Genomic DNA, 18028 nt, shown 5'->3' with positions numbered 1-18028 from the left:
TGTACTCCAGGTTACGATGGTCAGTTAGAATGAGGAAAGGGTGTTGAGCCCCCTCGAGCCAATGCCGCCACACCTTTAGGGCCTGTACCACGGCTAACAGCTCCCTGTCTCCTACGTCATAATTCCGCTCCGCCGGACTGAGCTTCTTAGAGTAGAACGCACAGGGACGGAGTTTAGGTGGAGTACCAGAACGCTGGGAAAGAACGGCCCCTATCCCGGCCTCTGACGCGTCCACCTCTACTTGGAACGGTAAAGAGGGATCCGGATGCGCCAACACCGGCGCCGAGGTAAACAGGTCCTTTAGTCTCCCAAATGCCCTGTCCGCCTCAGCTGACCACCGCAAGCGCACCGGACCCCCCTTTAACAGAGACGTTATGGGAGCTGCCACCTGTCCAAAACCCCGGATAAACCTCCGGTAATAATTCGCAAAACCCAAGAACCGTTGCACCTCCTTCACAGTGGTTGGGGTCTGCCAATTACGCACAGCTGACACCCGGTCTACCTCCATCTTCACCCCTGACGCAGATAACTGGTAACCCAGAAAGGAGACCGACTTCTGGAAAAACAGACATTTCTCTGCCTTGACATATAGGTCATGCTCCAACAGCCTCCTCAATACTCGGCGCACCAGGGCTACATGCTCAGCACGGGTAGGACTATACACCAGAATGTCGTCGATGTACACAACTACTCCCTGTCCCTGCATGTCCCGGAAAATCTCATCGACGAAGGATTGGAAGACTGAGGGAGCATTCATCAACCCATATGGCATGACTAGATACTCGTAGTGTCCGGAAGTCGTGCTAAACGCTGTCTTCCATTCATCGCCCTCTCGAATGCGTACCAAGTTATATGCGCTCCTAAGATCCAATTTTGTAAAGAACTGCGCACCGTGCAGTGACTCCGTCATCGTTGCAATCAGAGGAAGTGGATAGCTGTACTTCACTGTGATCTGATTGAGACCGCGGTAATCAATACACGGGCGCAGACCTCCATCCTTTTTCTTTACAAAAAAGAAACTTGAGGAAGCGGGTGAAACGGAGGCCCGTATGTATCCCTGTCTAAGAGACTCAGAGATGTATGTCTCCATAGCCTTTCTCTCCTCTTGAGACAAGGGATACACATGGCTCCGCGGGAGAGCTGCTCCTGACTGGAGATCTATCGCACAATCCCCCCGTCTATGAGGCGGCAGCTGCGCCGCCCTAGTCTTACTGAACGCCAGTGCCAAATCCTCATACTCGGGGGGAATCTGCAGTGCTGGCATTAGATTCGGACTCTCCACCGAGGTCGCCCCTATGGAAACACCCAGACACCGCCCCTCACATTGAGCAGACCACCCTTTAAGAGCTTTCTCTCGCCACCTAATAATAGGGTCATGAGTCATCAACCAGGGAAGACCCAGCACTACCGGATACGCAGGAGAGTCAATCAGATAGAGCTGAATTCTCTCCTCATGACCCTCCTGCGCCGTCATCTGAATGGGTGCTGTGACTTCCCTAATCAACCCAGACCCTAACGGACGGCTATCTAGGGCATGGACGGGGAAAGGTTTATCCACTGGAAGGAGGGGAATCCCTAACTCTATACAGAACTGGCGATCTACAAAATTCCCAGCTGCGCCTGAATCTACCAGCGCATTATGCTGGGAACGAGGTGCAACCTGTGGGAAACAAACAGGCAAGGTTAGGTGCACGACAGAAAGCTCTGGGTAAGCAGGGCGCCTACTCACCTGGGGGGACCCCCCAATGCGTGACCTGCCATCTCCCTCACTGGAGGACCCGCCCCAACACCTAGCCGCGGTGTGCCCTCCACGACCACAGTTGGTGCAAGGGCCGGGTCCCCTCGGGCTCCTCCTCCTCCGTTCCCTAGCGCCAGCACCTCCGAGCTCCATAGGGCTCGGCTCGGAGGTGCTGGAGAGTGGAATGGGCGAACCCCCCCCTCCGGGACGCCCACGGGTGGCGAGCAGGGTATCCAGCCGGATGGCCATGTCGACCAGCTGGTCGAACGTCAACGACGTGTCCCTGCACGCCAACTCTCGCTGGACGTCCTCCCGGAGGCTGCAGCGGAAATGGTCGATATGGGCCCGCTCATTCCACCCTGCATCAGCCGCTAGGGTCCGAAACTCTAAGGCAAAGTCCTGGGCGCTCCTCATCCCCTGTCGGAGGTAGAATAGACGTTCCCCCGCCGCCTTCCCTTCCGGTGGATGGTCGAACACAGCACGGAAGCGGCGGGAGAACTCCGCATAGTTCGTAGTAGCGGCGTCCATTCTCCTCCACTCGGCGTTGGCCCACTCCAACGCCTTGCCGGTGAGACAGGAGATGAGGGCTGAGACGCTCTCGTGTCCCGAGGGCGCCGGGTGTACGGTGGCGAGGTAGAGCTCCACCTGCAGCAGGAATCCTTGACACCCGGCAGTGGAGCCGTCGTACGACCTCGGGAGCGAGAGCCGAATCCCACTAGGTTCCGGAGATGAGACAGGGGGGCTGGCCGATGGGGCTGGTTCGGTTCTTGGAGGTGTGGGAACCCCGCTGGTCTCCCATCGGTGCAGAGTATTCATCACCCCCTCCAGGGCATGACAGACCTGGTTGATGCGGTCCTCCTGACCACGAAGACGTTCAGCCATCTCGGCTGTCGGCGCGGTCGCTCCTGCTGATTCCATGGTGAGGATGCGTGATTCTGTCAGAATGGTGTGTGTAGATGAGGAAGGAATCAAGCGCAGGAAACCAGAAGGACTGTAACAGAACTTTAGTCAAGTCTGACACGACCATAAACGTCAACCCAACCGGGTGGCGCAAACAGATTACGCACGAAACACTGTGCGGAGAAAACAAGAAAAAGCGCACGCAGTGCGAACTCTCGTAACACATACGAGCGACTCAAAATATATCGAGCAACAGCTGACAACAAGACAATCACGCATAACACCTGACCCAAACACACGAACTAAATAAGGGAACAATTAAGACACAAATAAGGGACAGGTGTTATGAACAGACAAAACCAAAAGAACATGAAACATAGAACGGTGGCAGCTAGTACTCCGGAGACGACGACCGCCGAAGCCTGCCCGAACAAGGAAGAGGAGCAGCCTCGGCCGAAACAACATAGAGCAATTCATGGTTTCAAAGAACATGAATGTGTGGCAGTAGAGATTTGTAGAGAAGGGGGTAATATCAAATTGGTTAATTACTATAATCCTTGTAAACCCATCTCTGTATCTGAATTAGATATAGTTGCGAAATCCAGTAAAGGTGATAAGAATATATGGTGTGGAGATTTCAATGTGCATAACAGCTTGTGGGGCAGCAATACCACAGATGTCAATGGTTTAGTTGTTGAAGATTTTATGGAGTGGAGGGGACTAGTTTGTATAAATGATGGTCGGGGTAAATGTGACTAGAGGTACATTGTCATGTTCAGATCTTACATTGGTGTCTTCCTCCATTGCTGGTATACATTATGTGAGTGGGATGTGAAGATAGAATCCATAATAGGTAGTGATCATTTCCCATTCAAGTGCAACATACAGTGCATTCGGGAAGCATTCAGGCCGCTTCCCTTTTTCCACATTTTGTTATGTTACAGCCTTATTCTAAAATGGATTCAATAATATTTTTTCCTCATCAATCTACACACAATACCCCATAAAGACGAAGCGAAAACAGGTTTTTAGACATTTTTGCAAATGGAAAACAGAAATACCTTATTTACTTAAGTATTCAGACCCTTTGCTATGATACTTGAAAATGAGCTCAGGTGCATCCTGTTTCCATTGATCATATTTTAGATGTTTCTTCAACTTGATTGGAGTCCACCTGTGGTAAATTCAATTGATTGGACATGATTTAGAAAAGGCACACACCTGTCTATATAAGGTCCCACAGTTGACAGTGCATGTCAGAGCATAAACAAAGCCATGAGGTCGAAGGAATTGTCCGTAAAGCTCCGAGACAGGATTGTGTCGAGGCACAGATCAGGGGAAGGGTACTAAAACATTTCTGCAGCATTGAAGGTCCCCAAGAACACAGTGGCATCCATCATTCTTAAATGGAAGAAGTTTGGAACCACCAAGACTCTTCCTAGAGCTGGCCACCCAGACAAACTGAGCAATCGGGGGAGAAGGGCCTTGGTCGGGGAGGTGACCAAGAACCCGATGGTCACTCTGACAGAGCTCCAAAGTTCCTCTGTGGAGATGGGAAAATCTTCCAGAAGGACAACAGTCTCTGCAGTACTCCAACAATCAGGCCTTTATGGTAGAGTGGCCAGACGGAAGCCACTCCTCATTAAAAGGCACATGACAGCGCGATAAAGGACTCTGACCATGAGAAACATGACTCTCTATTCAGATGAAACCAAGATTGAACTATTTGGCGTGAATGCAAAGCGTCACATCTGGAGGAAACCTGGCACCATCCCTACGGTGAAGCATGGTGGTGGCAGCATCATGCTGTGGGGATATTTTTCACTGGCAGGGACTGACTGGGAGAATAGTCAGGATCTGGAGCGACGCTCCCCATCCAACCTGACAGAGCTTGAGAGGATCTGTAGAGAAGAATGGGAGAAAGTCCCAAAATACAGCAAACTTCAGACGGGCCTGGACATGTACTGGCTTAAGCAGGGGGACACGTCTTTCACTGCAGGATTTGAGTCCCTGGCGGCGTAGTGTGTTACTGATGGTAGGCTTTGTTACTTTGGTCCCAGCTCTCTGCAGGTCATTCACTAGGTCCCCCCGTGTGGTTCTGGGATTTTTGCTCACCGTTCTTGTGATCATTTTGACCCCACGGGGTGAGATCTTGCGTGGAGCCCCAGATCGAGGGAGATTATCAGTGGTCTTGTATGTCTTCCATTTCCTAATAATTGCTCCCACAGTTGATTTCTTCAAACCAAGCTGCTTACCTATTGCAGATTCAGTCTTCCCAGCCTGGTGCAGGTCTACAATTTTGTTTCTGGTGTCCTTTGACAGCTCTTTGGTCTTGGCCATAGTGGAGTTTGGAGTGTGACTGTTTGAGGTTGTGGACAGGTGTCTTTTATACTGATAACAAGTTCAAACAGGTGCCATTAATACAGGTAACGAGTGGAGGACAGAGGAGCCTCTTAAAGAAGAAGTTACAGGTCTGTGAGAGCCAGAAATCTGGCTTGTTTGTAGGTGACCAAAAACTTATTTTCCACCATAATTTGCAAATAAATTCATAAAAAATCCTACAATGTGATTTTCTGGAAAAAAATTCTCAATCTGTCTGTCATAGTTGACGTGTACCTATGATGAAAATTACAGGCCTCTCTCATCTTTTTAAGTGGGAGAACTTGCACAATTGGTGGGTGACTAAATACTTTTCCCCCCCACTGTAGGTAATATTGAAATTAATCAGGTTACTACATTATCAAAGTTATATTATATCATATACAGCATATCATGAGTGAATATTACCTTCAACTAGGTTTTTTGTCTCTGCTGAATGGAAAAGGTGAAAGTTATTGTTAAAAGGTGAATGTGGAACTGGTACAGTCAAATCCTATTGAGATTATGTCAAATGATCATCCAATTATACAATTAAAAGGGTAATATATTTTTTATCCTATTACTTTACCTGCCAGATTAACTTCTTTTCCAGTGACCATCTGTTCGGTAGGTTTCGGCACTGAGTTTTCTGCCCCTAACGGAGAACATTTAGGTCATATTGAAATTAATCAGGTTACTACATTATCAAAGTTATATTATATCATATACAGCATATCATGAGTGAATATTACCTTCAATTAGGTTTTTTGTCTCTGTTGAATGGAAAAGGTTAAAGTTATTGTAAAAAGGTGAATGTGGAACTGGTACAGTCAAATCCTATTGAGATATGTGCTTGGTGTCAATGGAATGTTTCCTCAAAAATAAGTTAATGTATTAGCATGTATTAGCATTTCACCCAGAGATCAGAATGAAACAGCTACCTGCCGGCCCCTGTGCTAGCTCAGTTTGATTCGAAATATAGACACAATCATGTCAACATAAAATCAATCATGGTTTATGTTGTCATAACTCATCTCACACTTAGTTTATTTATCACACAGATCAGATGAGATACTGTTTCTGCACTTTTGGCATGACACATTTTAGAGGGTAAAGAAATGTATTCCCCCTATTACTTAATACCTTCCAGATTAATTTCTATACCAGCTGCTATCTCTTCAGTAGTTGGTATCTGTTCTGTGATTTCTGCCCCTAGCAGAGCACATTTAGGTCATTACCCGCAATTCATTACCTTACATATTTACATTTATACTAAACTAGACATCTAAATGATGATCAAAGTTATAATATTATTTCATCATGATAGTTAACAACCTTCAATTGTTTTTTGGGGCTCTGTTGAACGGAATAGGTAAAAGTTATTGTAAAAAGGTAAATTGTGGAACAAGGAGAGTCAAATCCTATTGAGATATGTGCATATCATGCTTCGTGTCAATGGAATGTTTTCTAGAAAATAAGTTAGTTGCATGCATCTTATGATAGCCTTTCACTCAGTTTGATCTGAAATATAGAGACACAATTGTCAAAATAAAATCAATCATTGTTTATGTTGTCTTAACTCAAATTTCACTCTTAGTTTATTTATCAGATGACATACACTACCTGATCTGTTTCTGGACTTTTGGGATGAAGACCACATGGACCCTAAAAGATACAAAAATATTATTGTTTATATATTTTATGGACAAAATATTTTATGACACATGTCTCTATAGGGTCATTATTACTGTTATATCTTGCTCTTATAATTACATCACAAACACTAATATGACTGAATAACAGATACCTCTTCGTTTGCACAGAATGACAGAGCACAGAGCACCGATGACCAGAAACAGGACCAACAGGACCAGAGTCACAATGAAGGCTTCTTTGGAGACTCCTGCACAGAGACCCAACATGGATAAAATGCCTCTAAAGCTCTCAAGACATGACATCATCAGAACACCATCACAGTGAAATTAATTAGCAAAAGCAATCTGTAGACACCTCTTCAACCTGTTTATCCTCCTCCTCTAAAGTAGTGTATGTGTGGGATGGGGAGAGAGGGATCTGATTGTGGGTAGGCTGTTTGTGTAGGAGACTAACTCACCAGGTACAGCTGTAGGAGCTGTGTATATATGTGGCAGAATTCTGCCCTCTCTCTTCACCTCCTCAGACAAAGAGACTGTACAGGAGAGCCAATTGGAGTATGAGGGAGCATACAGCAGCCAACTACTGACACTCACCAAGCCCTGAGGATCTGATACAGAAAGATGGGGGAGGGGAAATCAAAATATTCACATTGACTTACACAAAGTAGTGAAGTGAAAGTACACCACAACCCAGGTCACATTTTTTCCCAAAACACAGGTACTAGAACATTTGTGTCAGCAGAACAGAGACAGTGTGAGGAAGTACCAAAATGTAATTACCAGAAGTGTTGAGTACTTCTTGTCCATTTCTGATCTCTGTCCCATCTTTGTTTCTCCAGGTGAGTTTAGGTTGTGGTGACCAGCCCACTGATGAACAGGTAACGTTCACCTGACCTCCTCCTCCTCGTCCTTCAGCTACAGAGAGAACTGGTACACTACCTGTCACTGATGGACAGATAAGGGGGGACAAGCAACAACTATTAAGACACAGATAGAATGACAGAATAAATTGGAAGAATACAAGATATGTATTTTACAATTTAGTGTTAGATGGTTCCTCACTCTGAAAGTAGTCTATGGGCCAGAAGAAACTATAGTTACCAGAGTTGTAACTCCAGTTCTATGAGTGGAGCGGAGCCCCATAGGGGAGCTCTGCTCCTATTGGTTTACCCCGCTGCCTAGGCAGCGAACAGCCTGAGACAAAATTATGCACACACCTGCAGCCAATAGGAGTACAGGTGTCCCTATAAGAGGGGACGCTTCCCCTCAATAAGCCTCCAGAGAAATTATCTTCAGACTGGAGGGTCGGAAGGGCCTTAAGTCCTATGGGGCTCCGCTCCACTCATAGAACTGGAATTACAACTCCGGTAACTATCGTTCTATATCGTGGAGCTCCGCCCCATAGGGGAGCTCTGCTCCTATTGGTTTAAGGCGGAGCGCAACGCTCCAAAATGTACTCCCTGCCGAGCCCAACACTTCCCACTTGAAAAGGTCGGGCCTAGCAATGGCTGCGACCAAGTCCCACAGTACTGTGACACACTGTGTCACAAAATACTGTGTCCTCTGTACAAATCCGCCCCACCTAGTCCAATGGCATTGCCAATGTCTAGTGGGCAGATAACCAGAATATGAGCCATACTAATCTGAACCAGCAGATAGATGGTACCTCAATATCCTGTTAAAACAAAACCGACCACTAATGGAATGACACAAAGTGTCACTCTACACTGTGTATTCGGTAATCCACCACACTCACTCTATGGAAACCCAAAGATTAGTGGGTAGACTCCAGAACATGAGTCATACTAATCTGAACAAGCAGATAGATGACGTCACAATTCCGTCAATATATATGACCGGTCTAATAGTAATGTAAACAAAGTTACAAACACTATTTCCCTCATCATTCCGCCCCAACCCAGTTATGCACTGGTGAGCAGGTCACAATACATTACCTCTACTGTACTGATAACCTCAGTCAGGAGTCATGGCTCTCTCATAGAAAAAAAACCGACCTAATGGGAACCCTGCCCCCTGGTCCTGCATCTTTTTTCTCTTAGTTCAAGTCCTTCTATCAGCTACACTGAGTACAGACTGAACCAGAGAGTTAGAAGACATATCTAACAGGTAGAAATAGATAAAAGGAGACGGTGACGAACAAGACACCGCTGCGCAATTATCCTCTACACCTGTTCCTCTGAAAAAGGTAATAAAAGCTGTTACTCCACGAGTGGATTGGGCTCTTCTACCCAGAGGCAATGGCCGCCCTGCAGCCTCATAAGCCGTCTCAATGCCTTACAAAGCCAATGAGACAGACGCTGTTTAGAAAGTGGTCTACCGAGTGCAGCCGCACCGTGACACACAAAACAGCTGAGGCGATGACCTAATTTCCGCGTTGCGCTCCACGTAGCGCGCCAAGGCGCGCACTGGGCACAGGCGATGGAGCCGTTCCTCTCTCCTCTCAACATGGTGAAAGGGAGAGAAGGCCCACAGCTCTACGATCTGTAATCTATATGAGCTCTTAATAACCTCAGGCATAAATGCCGGGTTAAGACTTAACACCGTCCTGCTCAATCGTCATAAATGGCAAGGCACTCGGGTCTCGTCGAAAGAGCGTACAAATCACTGACACGTTAAGCAGTGGTCAAAGCGAGCAACAGTGTCATCTTCAAAGATAACATCTTAAGGGAAATTTGATTCAATGGCTCGAACGGTGGCTCGCAGACCGCTTCGAGTACCAAAATAAAATCCCACTGAGGAAGCGTGGCTCTAGGCATTGGCCTAAGCCGCCGCGTTCCCAATAGAAAACGTTTCACAAGAGGGTGGCTGAAAACAGTGTCTCTGCCAAACCCTCATGACAAGCCTAAATCGGCGCCGCAAGCACCTACATGGTGGCGGGTGAGCGCTGCTTATCACATAGGAACTGTAGGAATGAGCGTATGCTCTCGACCTGACAGCACACGTAGTCCACATTTTCTGTGACACAACACTGTGAAAAAACATTCCATTTACTGGCTTAAGTCTCAGCGGAACCACGGAATGGGCCGACGACATGAGACCCAAGAGTGACATGACCGAAAGCGCCTTTACCGTGTGATTCAGATAAAAACCTTGGTAGGGCTAGCAACAGCGCAGCCCGTTGAGGATCCGAAATTCGAGCCCTCATCGTTACAGTGTCTAGCTGTATCCCCAGATAGACAATCTGATGACTGGGCCAGGGCGCGCTCTTTTTCCCAATTCACAGCAAACCCCAGACACGTGAGATGAATCACTGTCTGTGTCGTGTGTGTGATCGCCAGCTCTGCTGACGGGGCGAGAACCAGTAAGTCATCTAGGTAGGCTAAAACCCTTATCCCCCGACGACGTAACCGTGCTATTGCCGCCTCCACACATTTGGAAAACGTGTGAGGTGCCAGGGCGTACCCGAATGGCATCCTCATGTATTAGTACGCCGCCCCTTGAAAAGCGAAAACGCAGAAACTTCCTGTGACGCGGAGGTACCGGCACATGAAAATATGCGTCCTTCAGGTCTATGCTCGTACAAAAGTCTCTCCTCTGGACACATTCCAGCAGACGTTTTGTCGTCAGCATTCGAAAGGGCCGTTTGGCTACGCTCTCGTTGAGAACGCGTAGATCCAATATTGGCCTCATTCCCCCCGTCTTTTTGGGCACCAGGAAATAGGGCGAATATAACCCCCTGTTCCTTTGCTCCCGAGGAACTACTGTGACCGCCTCCTTCGCCAAAAGTTCCTTAATCTCTGTAACGAGAGCGGCGACCTTTCCCGGCGTTTTCATCACCATCTCCACCACCCCCCCCCCCCTGAATGGGGAGGGATCGGGTGAAATTGGATGGCATAACCCTTCTCCAGCGTCCGGTCTTGCCAGTGGGAGAGGGTACAGCTTCGCTGCCACTCCCAATAATGCTGAGAAAGCGGAAGAGTGCGAAGCTGTGGTGCATTCAGTAGGAAGGACCTGTATTCCTCTACGGCCGTCGCCGCCGCTGTTCCCCGACAGTGAAGTGGTGGAACAGCCCAAGGCGGGCCTCTCATGAAAGGGAGAGGAATCATGAGCGGGTTCTGAGAGAAACGGGGGCGCTGACACGTTGGTTATACTCGTAACCTCGTTGTCCCAGCCCTCCGTGAACGCAGCACGGGTCTGAACTGCACTGACTGAGGCGCTCGCCTGAGTCAGAGCGCCGTCTCCCAATAGCGATTGCGTCATCATTCCAGTAACTGGCTGTGTACGCAGGCTACTATGTGAATCCTGTACCACAACACTCCTAAGAGTCTATGTGTGTAAGGTTTTTATGAGGTATAACAAGGCGGCTCATCAAAGATGTCTGCCTTGTTCCCTTATTCACACGTGCCTCATGTGTATGCTCAACTACGCACCCGTAGTGGGCTGTGCTACACTCAGAGTGGTGAGGAGGAGAGAGAGATAGAGTAAAGGCACCTGAACGGTTTCGGGTGTATCATGGAAAAGGGGCTGTCTTGTGACAAAGTCAATTGGAGCCAACTCTTTATTAGACACACAACACGCAGTTTCCTCCAGTAGGGGGGGGGGGGGGGGAACAGTGGGCACAGTCACACAAGGCGCTGCGCCGTCTTCCGGTCTCTCCCCCTCGCCATGTCATAAACGGCGTCTCTTCTGGCCGCCCTTCGGGTGATGCCAGGATGACGCTTTAATGACCTCTCTCGCCGGCGGAATGGTCGGCACCTCTTGCGCTGCAGGAGGGGCGGGGCCCGCTCCCTTGCTGCTGGAGGCCGCCGTCTGACGCCGGGTACGACGCGGAGCAGTAGCGAGAGTAAGGGCCGCCCTCCATCATGTCCACTTCCGGGTTGGAGGGAATGGGGGGCAGCTTAATCTCCAGCCGCTTAGCAGCCATCTCAATGAGCCCTGGAAAATCAGAGCGCAGAGAGGCTGTGGCGTAGGACGGGCCTGCTGAAAATTCAGAGCCCGTGTCGTCATCACCCAGGGATGTAAATGACCTCACACTTTCCTGAGGGAAAAAGGGGTGTTAAACGTCTGGGTCAGAGTAATGGATAGTTCCAATAGAATACCCATTTCCTCCCCAATATTCCTGTCATCTCCTGAGTCAGCGCCCTCAGATGATGCCTCAGAAGCTGAGGCTAGCACCGATAACACGTCCTCTAGAGGGATATCCTCCCGAAAAAATGACCATCGCTGCTTCCTCTCCTTTAAAGAATGGAGGGCGCAGCTGCCGCATAGTGGGGGATCTATGAGGCCACTCCAAGCATGCTGTGATCCTAAGCACACAAAACATAAGTTGTCACGGAGGAGCATCGACATTGAGCTCTGAAAAGAGCTTTTGGGCGTGGAAAAACTCCTGGTGTGCTCATTTAGAGGACGACGTCGAGACTTGGAAATCGGCGACGGCTTTCTTGTCCTGAGTCTTGTCTTCTTATCGGCTTCTTCAGTCCAGTCCAGTCGGTGAAGACAATGGGAGGCTGATTGAGGGGAAGCATCCCCTCTTATAGGGACACCTGTACTCCTATTGGCTGCAGGTGTGTGCATCATTTTGTCTCAGGCTGTTCGTTGCCTAGGCAGCAGGGTAAACCAATAGGAGCAGAGCTCCCCTATGGGGCGGAGCTCCACGATATAGAACTGTATTCCATGGTTTGGTTTTCTTTTAAACGACCACGACAAACTTCAGCTAACTATAGCCACCGCTAGCTAACATTCAATAGGAGTGATAGGGGCATCCATGACATTTTCTAAATGTCATGGCCAAACAACTCAAATCAACTTTCAATTATTTCGTTTGAAGTTACTTAAAGGTGGTTTGCCCATTTTGTTTACATTAAACGGATGCCTCTATCGCTTCCATAGATTTTTTATTTTTGGGGGGCGGGGCTATATAAGGCTAAAGTCAGCTGAAGTTTGTAGTTGGCTGTACCCCTAATGCAATTGTAAACTGAGAGGTGGCAAATGTAACTGCCTTTTTGTTTTTACTCTGTGGTACCAAAGACTCCATAACGTGTCTCAGAGTAGGAGTGCTGATCTAGGATCAGGTGCTTTGGGGGTGACACCACAATACACAGTTTCACCATCAATTTGAGAGATAACCCTTACCATTCACTGTGAGGAAGACACTGGCCTTTTCATACCACTGGTCACTGGAGACTTTGCATATATACTCCCCCCTGTCTTCCTGTGTGACCCTCTCCAGTCTCAGGGACACATTCCCTCTCTCCAGCCCCCCAGTTAGAGACACCCTGCCCCTATACTGGGGGTCCACAGGGGCCTCCTGGATCTTGTGATCTTTGTACAACAAGGCAGGACTGTGGAAGTTACTGGAACGGTACCAGCGCACCTCCAATGGCTCTGCATTGAAGAGAGGTGAGACTTCACAGAGTAGAGAGACCGAGGAGCCAGACAGGGTCGAGGTTGGACCATCAGGGACAGTTAAGGTGAACGTCTCCGGGGCTGGAGAAGGAGAGACAGGGGAGAAAGAGGGCGAGAGAAATAGAGGGTGACTTATTTGTGCTCAACTCCCAGGGCCAGTTTCCTGGACACAGATTAAGCGTAGTCCTGACCTGGATCTCCATTGAAATTACTTTTTAATACCGTGTCCAGGGAACCGTTTCCTTTTAGTTACTAATGTAATTAACAGTGTAAACATTCTCACCAGGTTGAGCTGCTCTGATGGGTACTGTGAGAGCAACCAGTATCAGCACCCTCAGACACAACCCTGCATAAAAGATAAAGAACATCACAATGACATTATCACAACTTATTATTCAATGGCGCAGGAGGAGATGGCTGGCGTTTTACTGGCTCCTAACCAACTGTGCTATTGTGTGTGTTTTTTCTGCATTGTTTGTAACTTATTTTGTACATAATGTTTCTGCCACCGTCTCTTATGACTGAAAAGAGCGTCTGGATATCAGAACATTGATTACTCACATCGAACTGGACGAAGATGTTTTATTTAACAAGTCGGACGCGAAGGATTTACTGCAGACACCGGACCAGGCCCAAATCCCTGTCATTCGCATGAAGAGAAGACGCCGATACAGGGGACGCAGATCCGGGTGCCTTGTGAGAATTGGTCGGCGAGTGGGTAACCCGCCTCTAACCAGCCGTCCTATTGGCCAACGTGCAATCATTGGAGAATAAACTGGATGAGCTCCGTTCAAGACTATCCTACCAACGGGACATTAAAAACTGTAATATCTTATGTTTCACCGAGTCGTGGCTGAACGATGACATGGATAACATACAGCAGGCTGGGTTTTCCGTACATCGGCAAGACAGAACAGCTGCCTCTGGTAAGACAAGGGTTGGCGGTCTGTGTCTATTTTCCATAACAGCTGGTGCGCGAAATCTAATATTAAGGGAGTCTCAAGGTTTTGCTCGCCTGAGGTAGAGTATCTCATGATAAGCTGTAGACCACACTATTTACCAAGAGAGTTTATCTATATTTTTCGTAGCCATCTATTTACCACCACAAACCGATGCTGGCACTAAGACCGCACTCAACGAGCTGTATAAGTCCATAAGCAAACAAGAAAATGCTCATTCAGAGGCAGCGCTCCTAGTGGCCGGGGACTTTAATGCAGGGAAATTTCATCACGAGTTTTAATGACTCCAACCTAAGTGTACGTAAACTTCTGACTTCAACTGTACATACAGTATCAAAGTATCAAAATATTTTACCAATAAAATTAAAAGAATTGTCATAATGATTATGCCCATGTTGACTCCAATGCTTCCCACAGACTGTATGTCCTTTGGGTGGTGGACCATTCTTGATACACACAGGAAACTGTTGAGCATGAAAAACCCAGCAGCGTTGCAGTTCTTGACACACTCAAACCGGTGCACTTGGCACATACTACCATACCCCGTTCAAAGGCACTTAAATCTTTTGTCTTGCCCATTCACCCACTGAATGGCACACATAAACAATCCATGTTTCAATTGTCTCGAGGTGTAAAAATCATTCTTTAACCCGTCTCCTCCGCTTCATCTACACTGATTCAAGTGGATTTAACAAGTGCCATCAATAAAGGATCATAGCTTTCACCTGGATTCACCTGGTCAGTCTATTTCAAGGATCATAGCTTTTCACCTGGATTCACCTGGTCAGTCTATGTCATGGAATGAGCAGGTGTTCCTAATGTTTTGTACACTCAGTGTATATTGCATGGTCAAATCAGATCCCGCCCTTTGTCTCATATGTGTAGCTATTGGGTTAATTAGCAACCAGAGGAAGATGAATGAACAGACAGAGCCTGTGATTCTGAACTTTGGACTTTCAGACATTGGTTTTATATTTGTACTACTGCTACAGTTTATTCATTAACTAGCCACACTAGCAGCCATTTTAGAAAAGTAGAAGGGGGTAGAAGAAGCATAACCTTTTTCAATGACGAGGTAACTGATAACTGAAAACCTTTCATTTAAATTTTAACTCATGTTTCACTGGCATGGTGGTAGTCATAAGTCATATCAAATGCATTTGTACCTGAGTTCATGGTGCCTCTCATTCGATTTCCGTCAAATGTATCCTCAATGTAGGGATCCTCCGATGATCCTTGTCTACTCCCTTCCTTAATATTGAATTGTAGTTTCACTTTCCCTTCTCTTGCAGAGCCTACATTGGTTATTGATTGACAAAAGGTGACGTTCCAGGTCGTCACTACGCATCTCAGAAGACTGCTATATCATATTGATGTGTTTCCGGAGATTTTAAACACTTCTCCAGGCGTTGTGAGATCTGATAGCGTGACCGTGAAAAAGACGACCTGGAAAGCCATCAAATCTGTAATGTTCCTACCAAAAATACAACTTTGTCACTGTTCTTTGTTCTCTTCTATATTTTGTCCAATGTTACTGATGCAGCGTGGCCACTTGCAAGTCAACCATGTAGCAAATCAGCTGGTGTGGCCTTGGACAGTGATAGCCTGAAAACTCTATAATTTTTTACAACTAAACTGACAGACCTAGTATCACTCTCTCACAGATCACTCTCACACGAACGCGAACACACACACACCTTTAAATGTAGTTGGATTACATTTATTTGTTAGGTCACGATGGACAATTTCTGAATTTGTATTTGGCAAACATGTGGAAGAGGGACCTTGATGTGGCATAATAGAACAAACATTTGGTTTATTGTGTGATTGACGTTTCGGTTCAGACAGTAGATGATCTACATAGGGTTCTGCACTGGTATGTATTTTTTTTCATAATCTCTTTGGTGTTCAGAGTTTGAGTGTAAGGAAAAAAAATCAGGTATAGGGATTATTTGATGGGGCACACACCATTGATTCATTTCCCCTGTGGTTACATGTGTGGACATGTCAATCATCATGTAGATCAGGGGTGTCAAACTCATTTTAGCTCAGGGGCCACATGGAGGAAAATCTATTCCCAAGTGGGCCGGACCGGAAAAATCATGGTATATATAACTTAAAAACAACAACTTCAGATTGTTTTCTTTGTTTTAATACGATCAACATACAACATAAAGCTGGAGCCTGAGGACAGTGTGTCCAAAATAGTACAAGCACAACATCACTATTAATCATAAAACACGTCAAGTTTATTTGAAAATTCTAAAGAAAAATAACACACAAACACACAATGCCTCAGTGATTAACAGAACTGTTTCACAGATCACAGAACTATATCAGGGTGTCATTTCTCAGGCAGAAATGTAGATACAAATAATGAAATCCTGTTCCCCAAACAAGTGCAAGAACCACAGAGTCAAGAATAGGTTAAATATACAAATAAAATAAAATAAATTAAAAACAATAGCACATCAACATAAAAACATATAAACATAAAGCTGGAGCCTGAGGACAGTGTCCAAAAGCACAACATCACTATTAATCATAAAACACCTCAAGTTATTTGAAAGTTCTGAGGACAAAGAACACACAAACACACAATGCCTCAGTGATTCACAGAAGTATATCACAGATCACAGAACTATATCAGGGTGTCATTTCTCAGGCAGAAATGTAGATAAAAATAATGAAATCCTGTTCCCCAAACAAGTGCAAGAACCACAGAGTCAAGAATAGGTTAAATATACAAATAAAATAAAAACAATTAAAAACAATAGCACATCAACATAAAAACATATAAACATAAAGCTGGAGCCTGAGGACAGTGTCCAAAAGCACAACATCACTATTAATCATAAAACACCTCAAGTTATTTGAAAGTTCTGAGGACAAAGAACACACAAACACACAATGCCTCAGTGATTCACAGAAGTATATCACAGATCACAGAACTATATCAGGGTGTCATTTCTCAGGCAGAAATGTAGATAAAAATAATGAAATCCTGTTCCCCAAACAAGTGCAAGAACCACAGAGTCAAGAATAGGTTAAATATACAAATAAAATAAAAACAATTAAAAACAATAGCACATCATCATAAAAACATATAAACATAAATCTGAAAGCGTTGCTCAAACTCCCGTAACAGTCCCGTTATTTTATCTTTGAACCGCTTCATGTCTGCCACATGTTGGGTCGCGCACACATTTTTCAGACAGGGGAAGTGAGCTGCATCACCACCGGCAAGTTGCGTCTCCCACAATGACAGCTTCAACTTGAAAGAACGTATGCTGTCATAATACTGCGTGACAACTTTGTTGCGCCCTTGCAGCTGTTTGTTCAAGTTATTCAGGTGCTCTGTAACATCCACCATAAATGCAAGGTCCGGCATCCATTCTGCGGAATGAAATTCTAACACTGGTTTGCCCTTTTCTTCCATGAACTGTTCAATTTCTTCTCGTAAATCAAAGAAACGCCGCAGCACAGCACCTCGGCTTAACCATCTTACCTCAGTGTGGTATGGCAGGCCATAGATGTGGTCTTTCTCTCTGAGAAGGCTGTCAAACTGACGGTGATTCAGGCTTCTGGATCGGATGAAATTAACAGTTTGGATGACCACCTTCATGACGTTATCCATCTTTAATGACTTTAATTGAGGGCGCACCATCTGTAGCCAGGCTGACAGCGCGGGACCAGTCCACTCCGACTCTGTCCAGCGCGCCGACGAGTGCGGTAAAAATATCAGCTGCTGTCGTTGTATCTGTCATCGGCACCAACTCCACGAACTCCTCGGTGACGGTCAATGTGTCATCAACTCCGCGGATGAAAAAATGGCCAGTTGTGCAACATCTGTAATGTCCGTGCTTTCATCAGTTGCAACCGAAAACGCAATAAATGACTTTACTTTTTGCTTCAACTGGCTGTCCAAATCCACTGAAAGATCTGAAATCCTGTCTGCAACTGTGTTTCTTGTCAGGCTGATATTTGCAAAAGCCTGCCGCTTTTCAGGGCACACAATCTCCGCTGCCTTCATCATGCATGTTTTTACAAAT

General features: G+C 46.4%; 2 protein-coding genes across 2 annotated transcripts; both read right to left on the bottom strand.

Moving 5' to 3' along the window:
• Positions 1-5731: 5731 nt before the first annotated feature.
• On the bottom strand, positions 5732-7736 carry LOC311112465 (butyrophilin-like protein 9; the record flags this gene model as incomplete). The annotated part of the gene is made up of 6 exons (XM_084155604.1): positions 7714-7736; positions 7432-7596; positions 7110-7259; positions 6804-6899; positions 6620-6661; positions 5732-5769 (listed from the first exon to the last, which is right to left on the bottom strand). Coding segments are annotated over exons 1-6 (492 nt in total). The 5' UTR covers positions 7715-7736.
• A 2897-nt stretch (positions 7737-10633) lies between these two features.
• On the bottom strand, positions 10634-15215 carry LOC311112464 (butyrophilin subfamily 1 member A1-like; the record flags this gene model as incomplete). The annotated part of the gene is made up of 5 exons (XM_084155603.1): positions 15143-15215; positions 13301-13363; positions 12745-13098; positions 11368-11481; positions 10634-10695 (listed from the first exon to the last, which is right to left on the bottom strand). Exons 1-5 carry the CDS (start codon positions 15162-15164, stop codon positions 10634-10636), a joined length of 615 nt encoding a protein of 204 aa, XP_084011729.1. The 5' UTR covers positions 15165-15215.
• Between the last annotated feature and the right edge of the window lie 2813 nt (positions 15216-18028).

This window comes from Coregonus lavaretus, assembly GCF_964263955.1.
Source record: "Coregonus lavaretus genome assembly, chromosome: 38".
Lineage (NCBI taxonomy): Eukaryota > Metazoa > Chordata > Actinopteri > Salmoniformes > Salmonidae > Coregonus > Coregonus lavaretus.
Note: the sequence above shows the minus strand (reverse complement) of the source record. Positions and strands in the feature narration are given on the sequence as shown.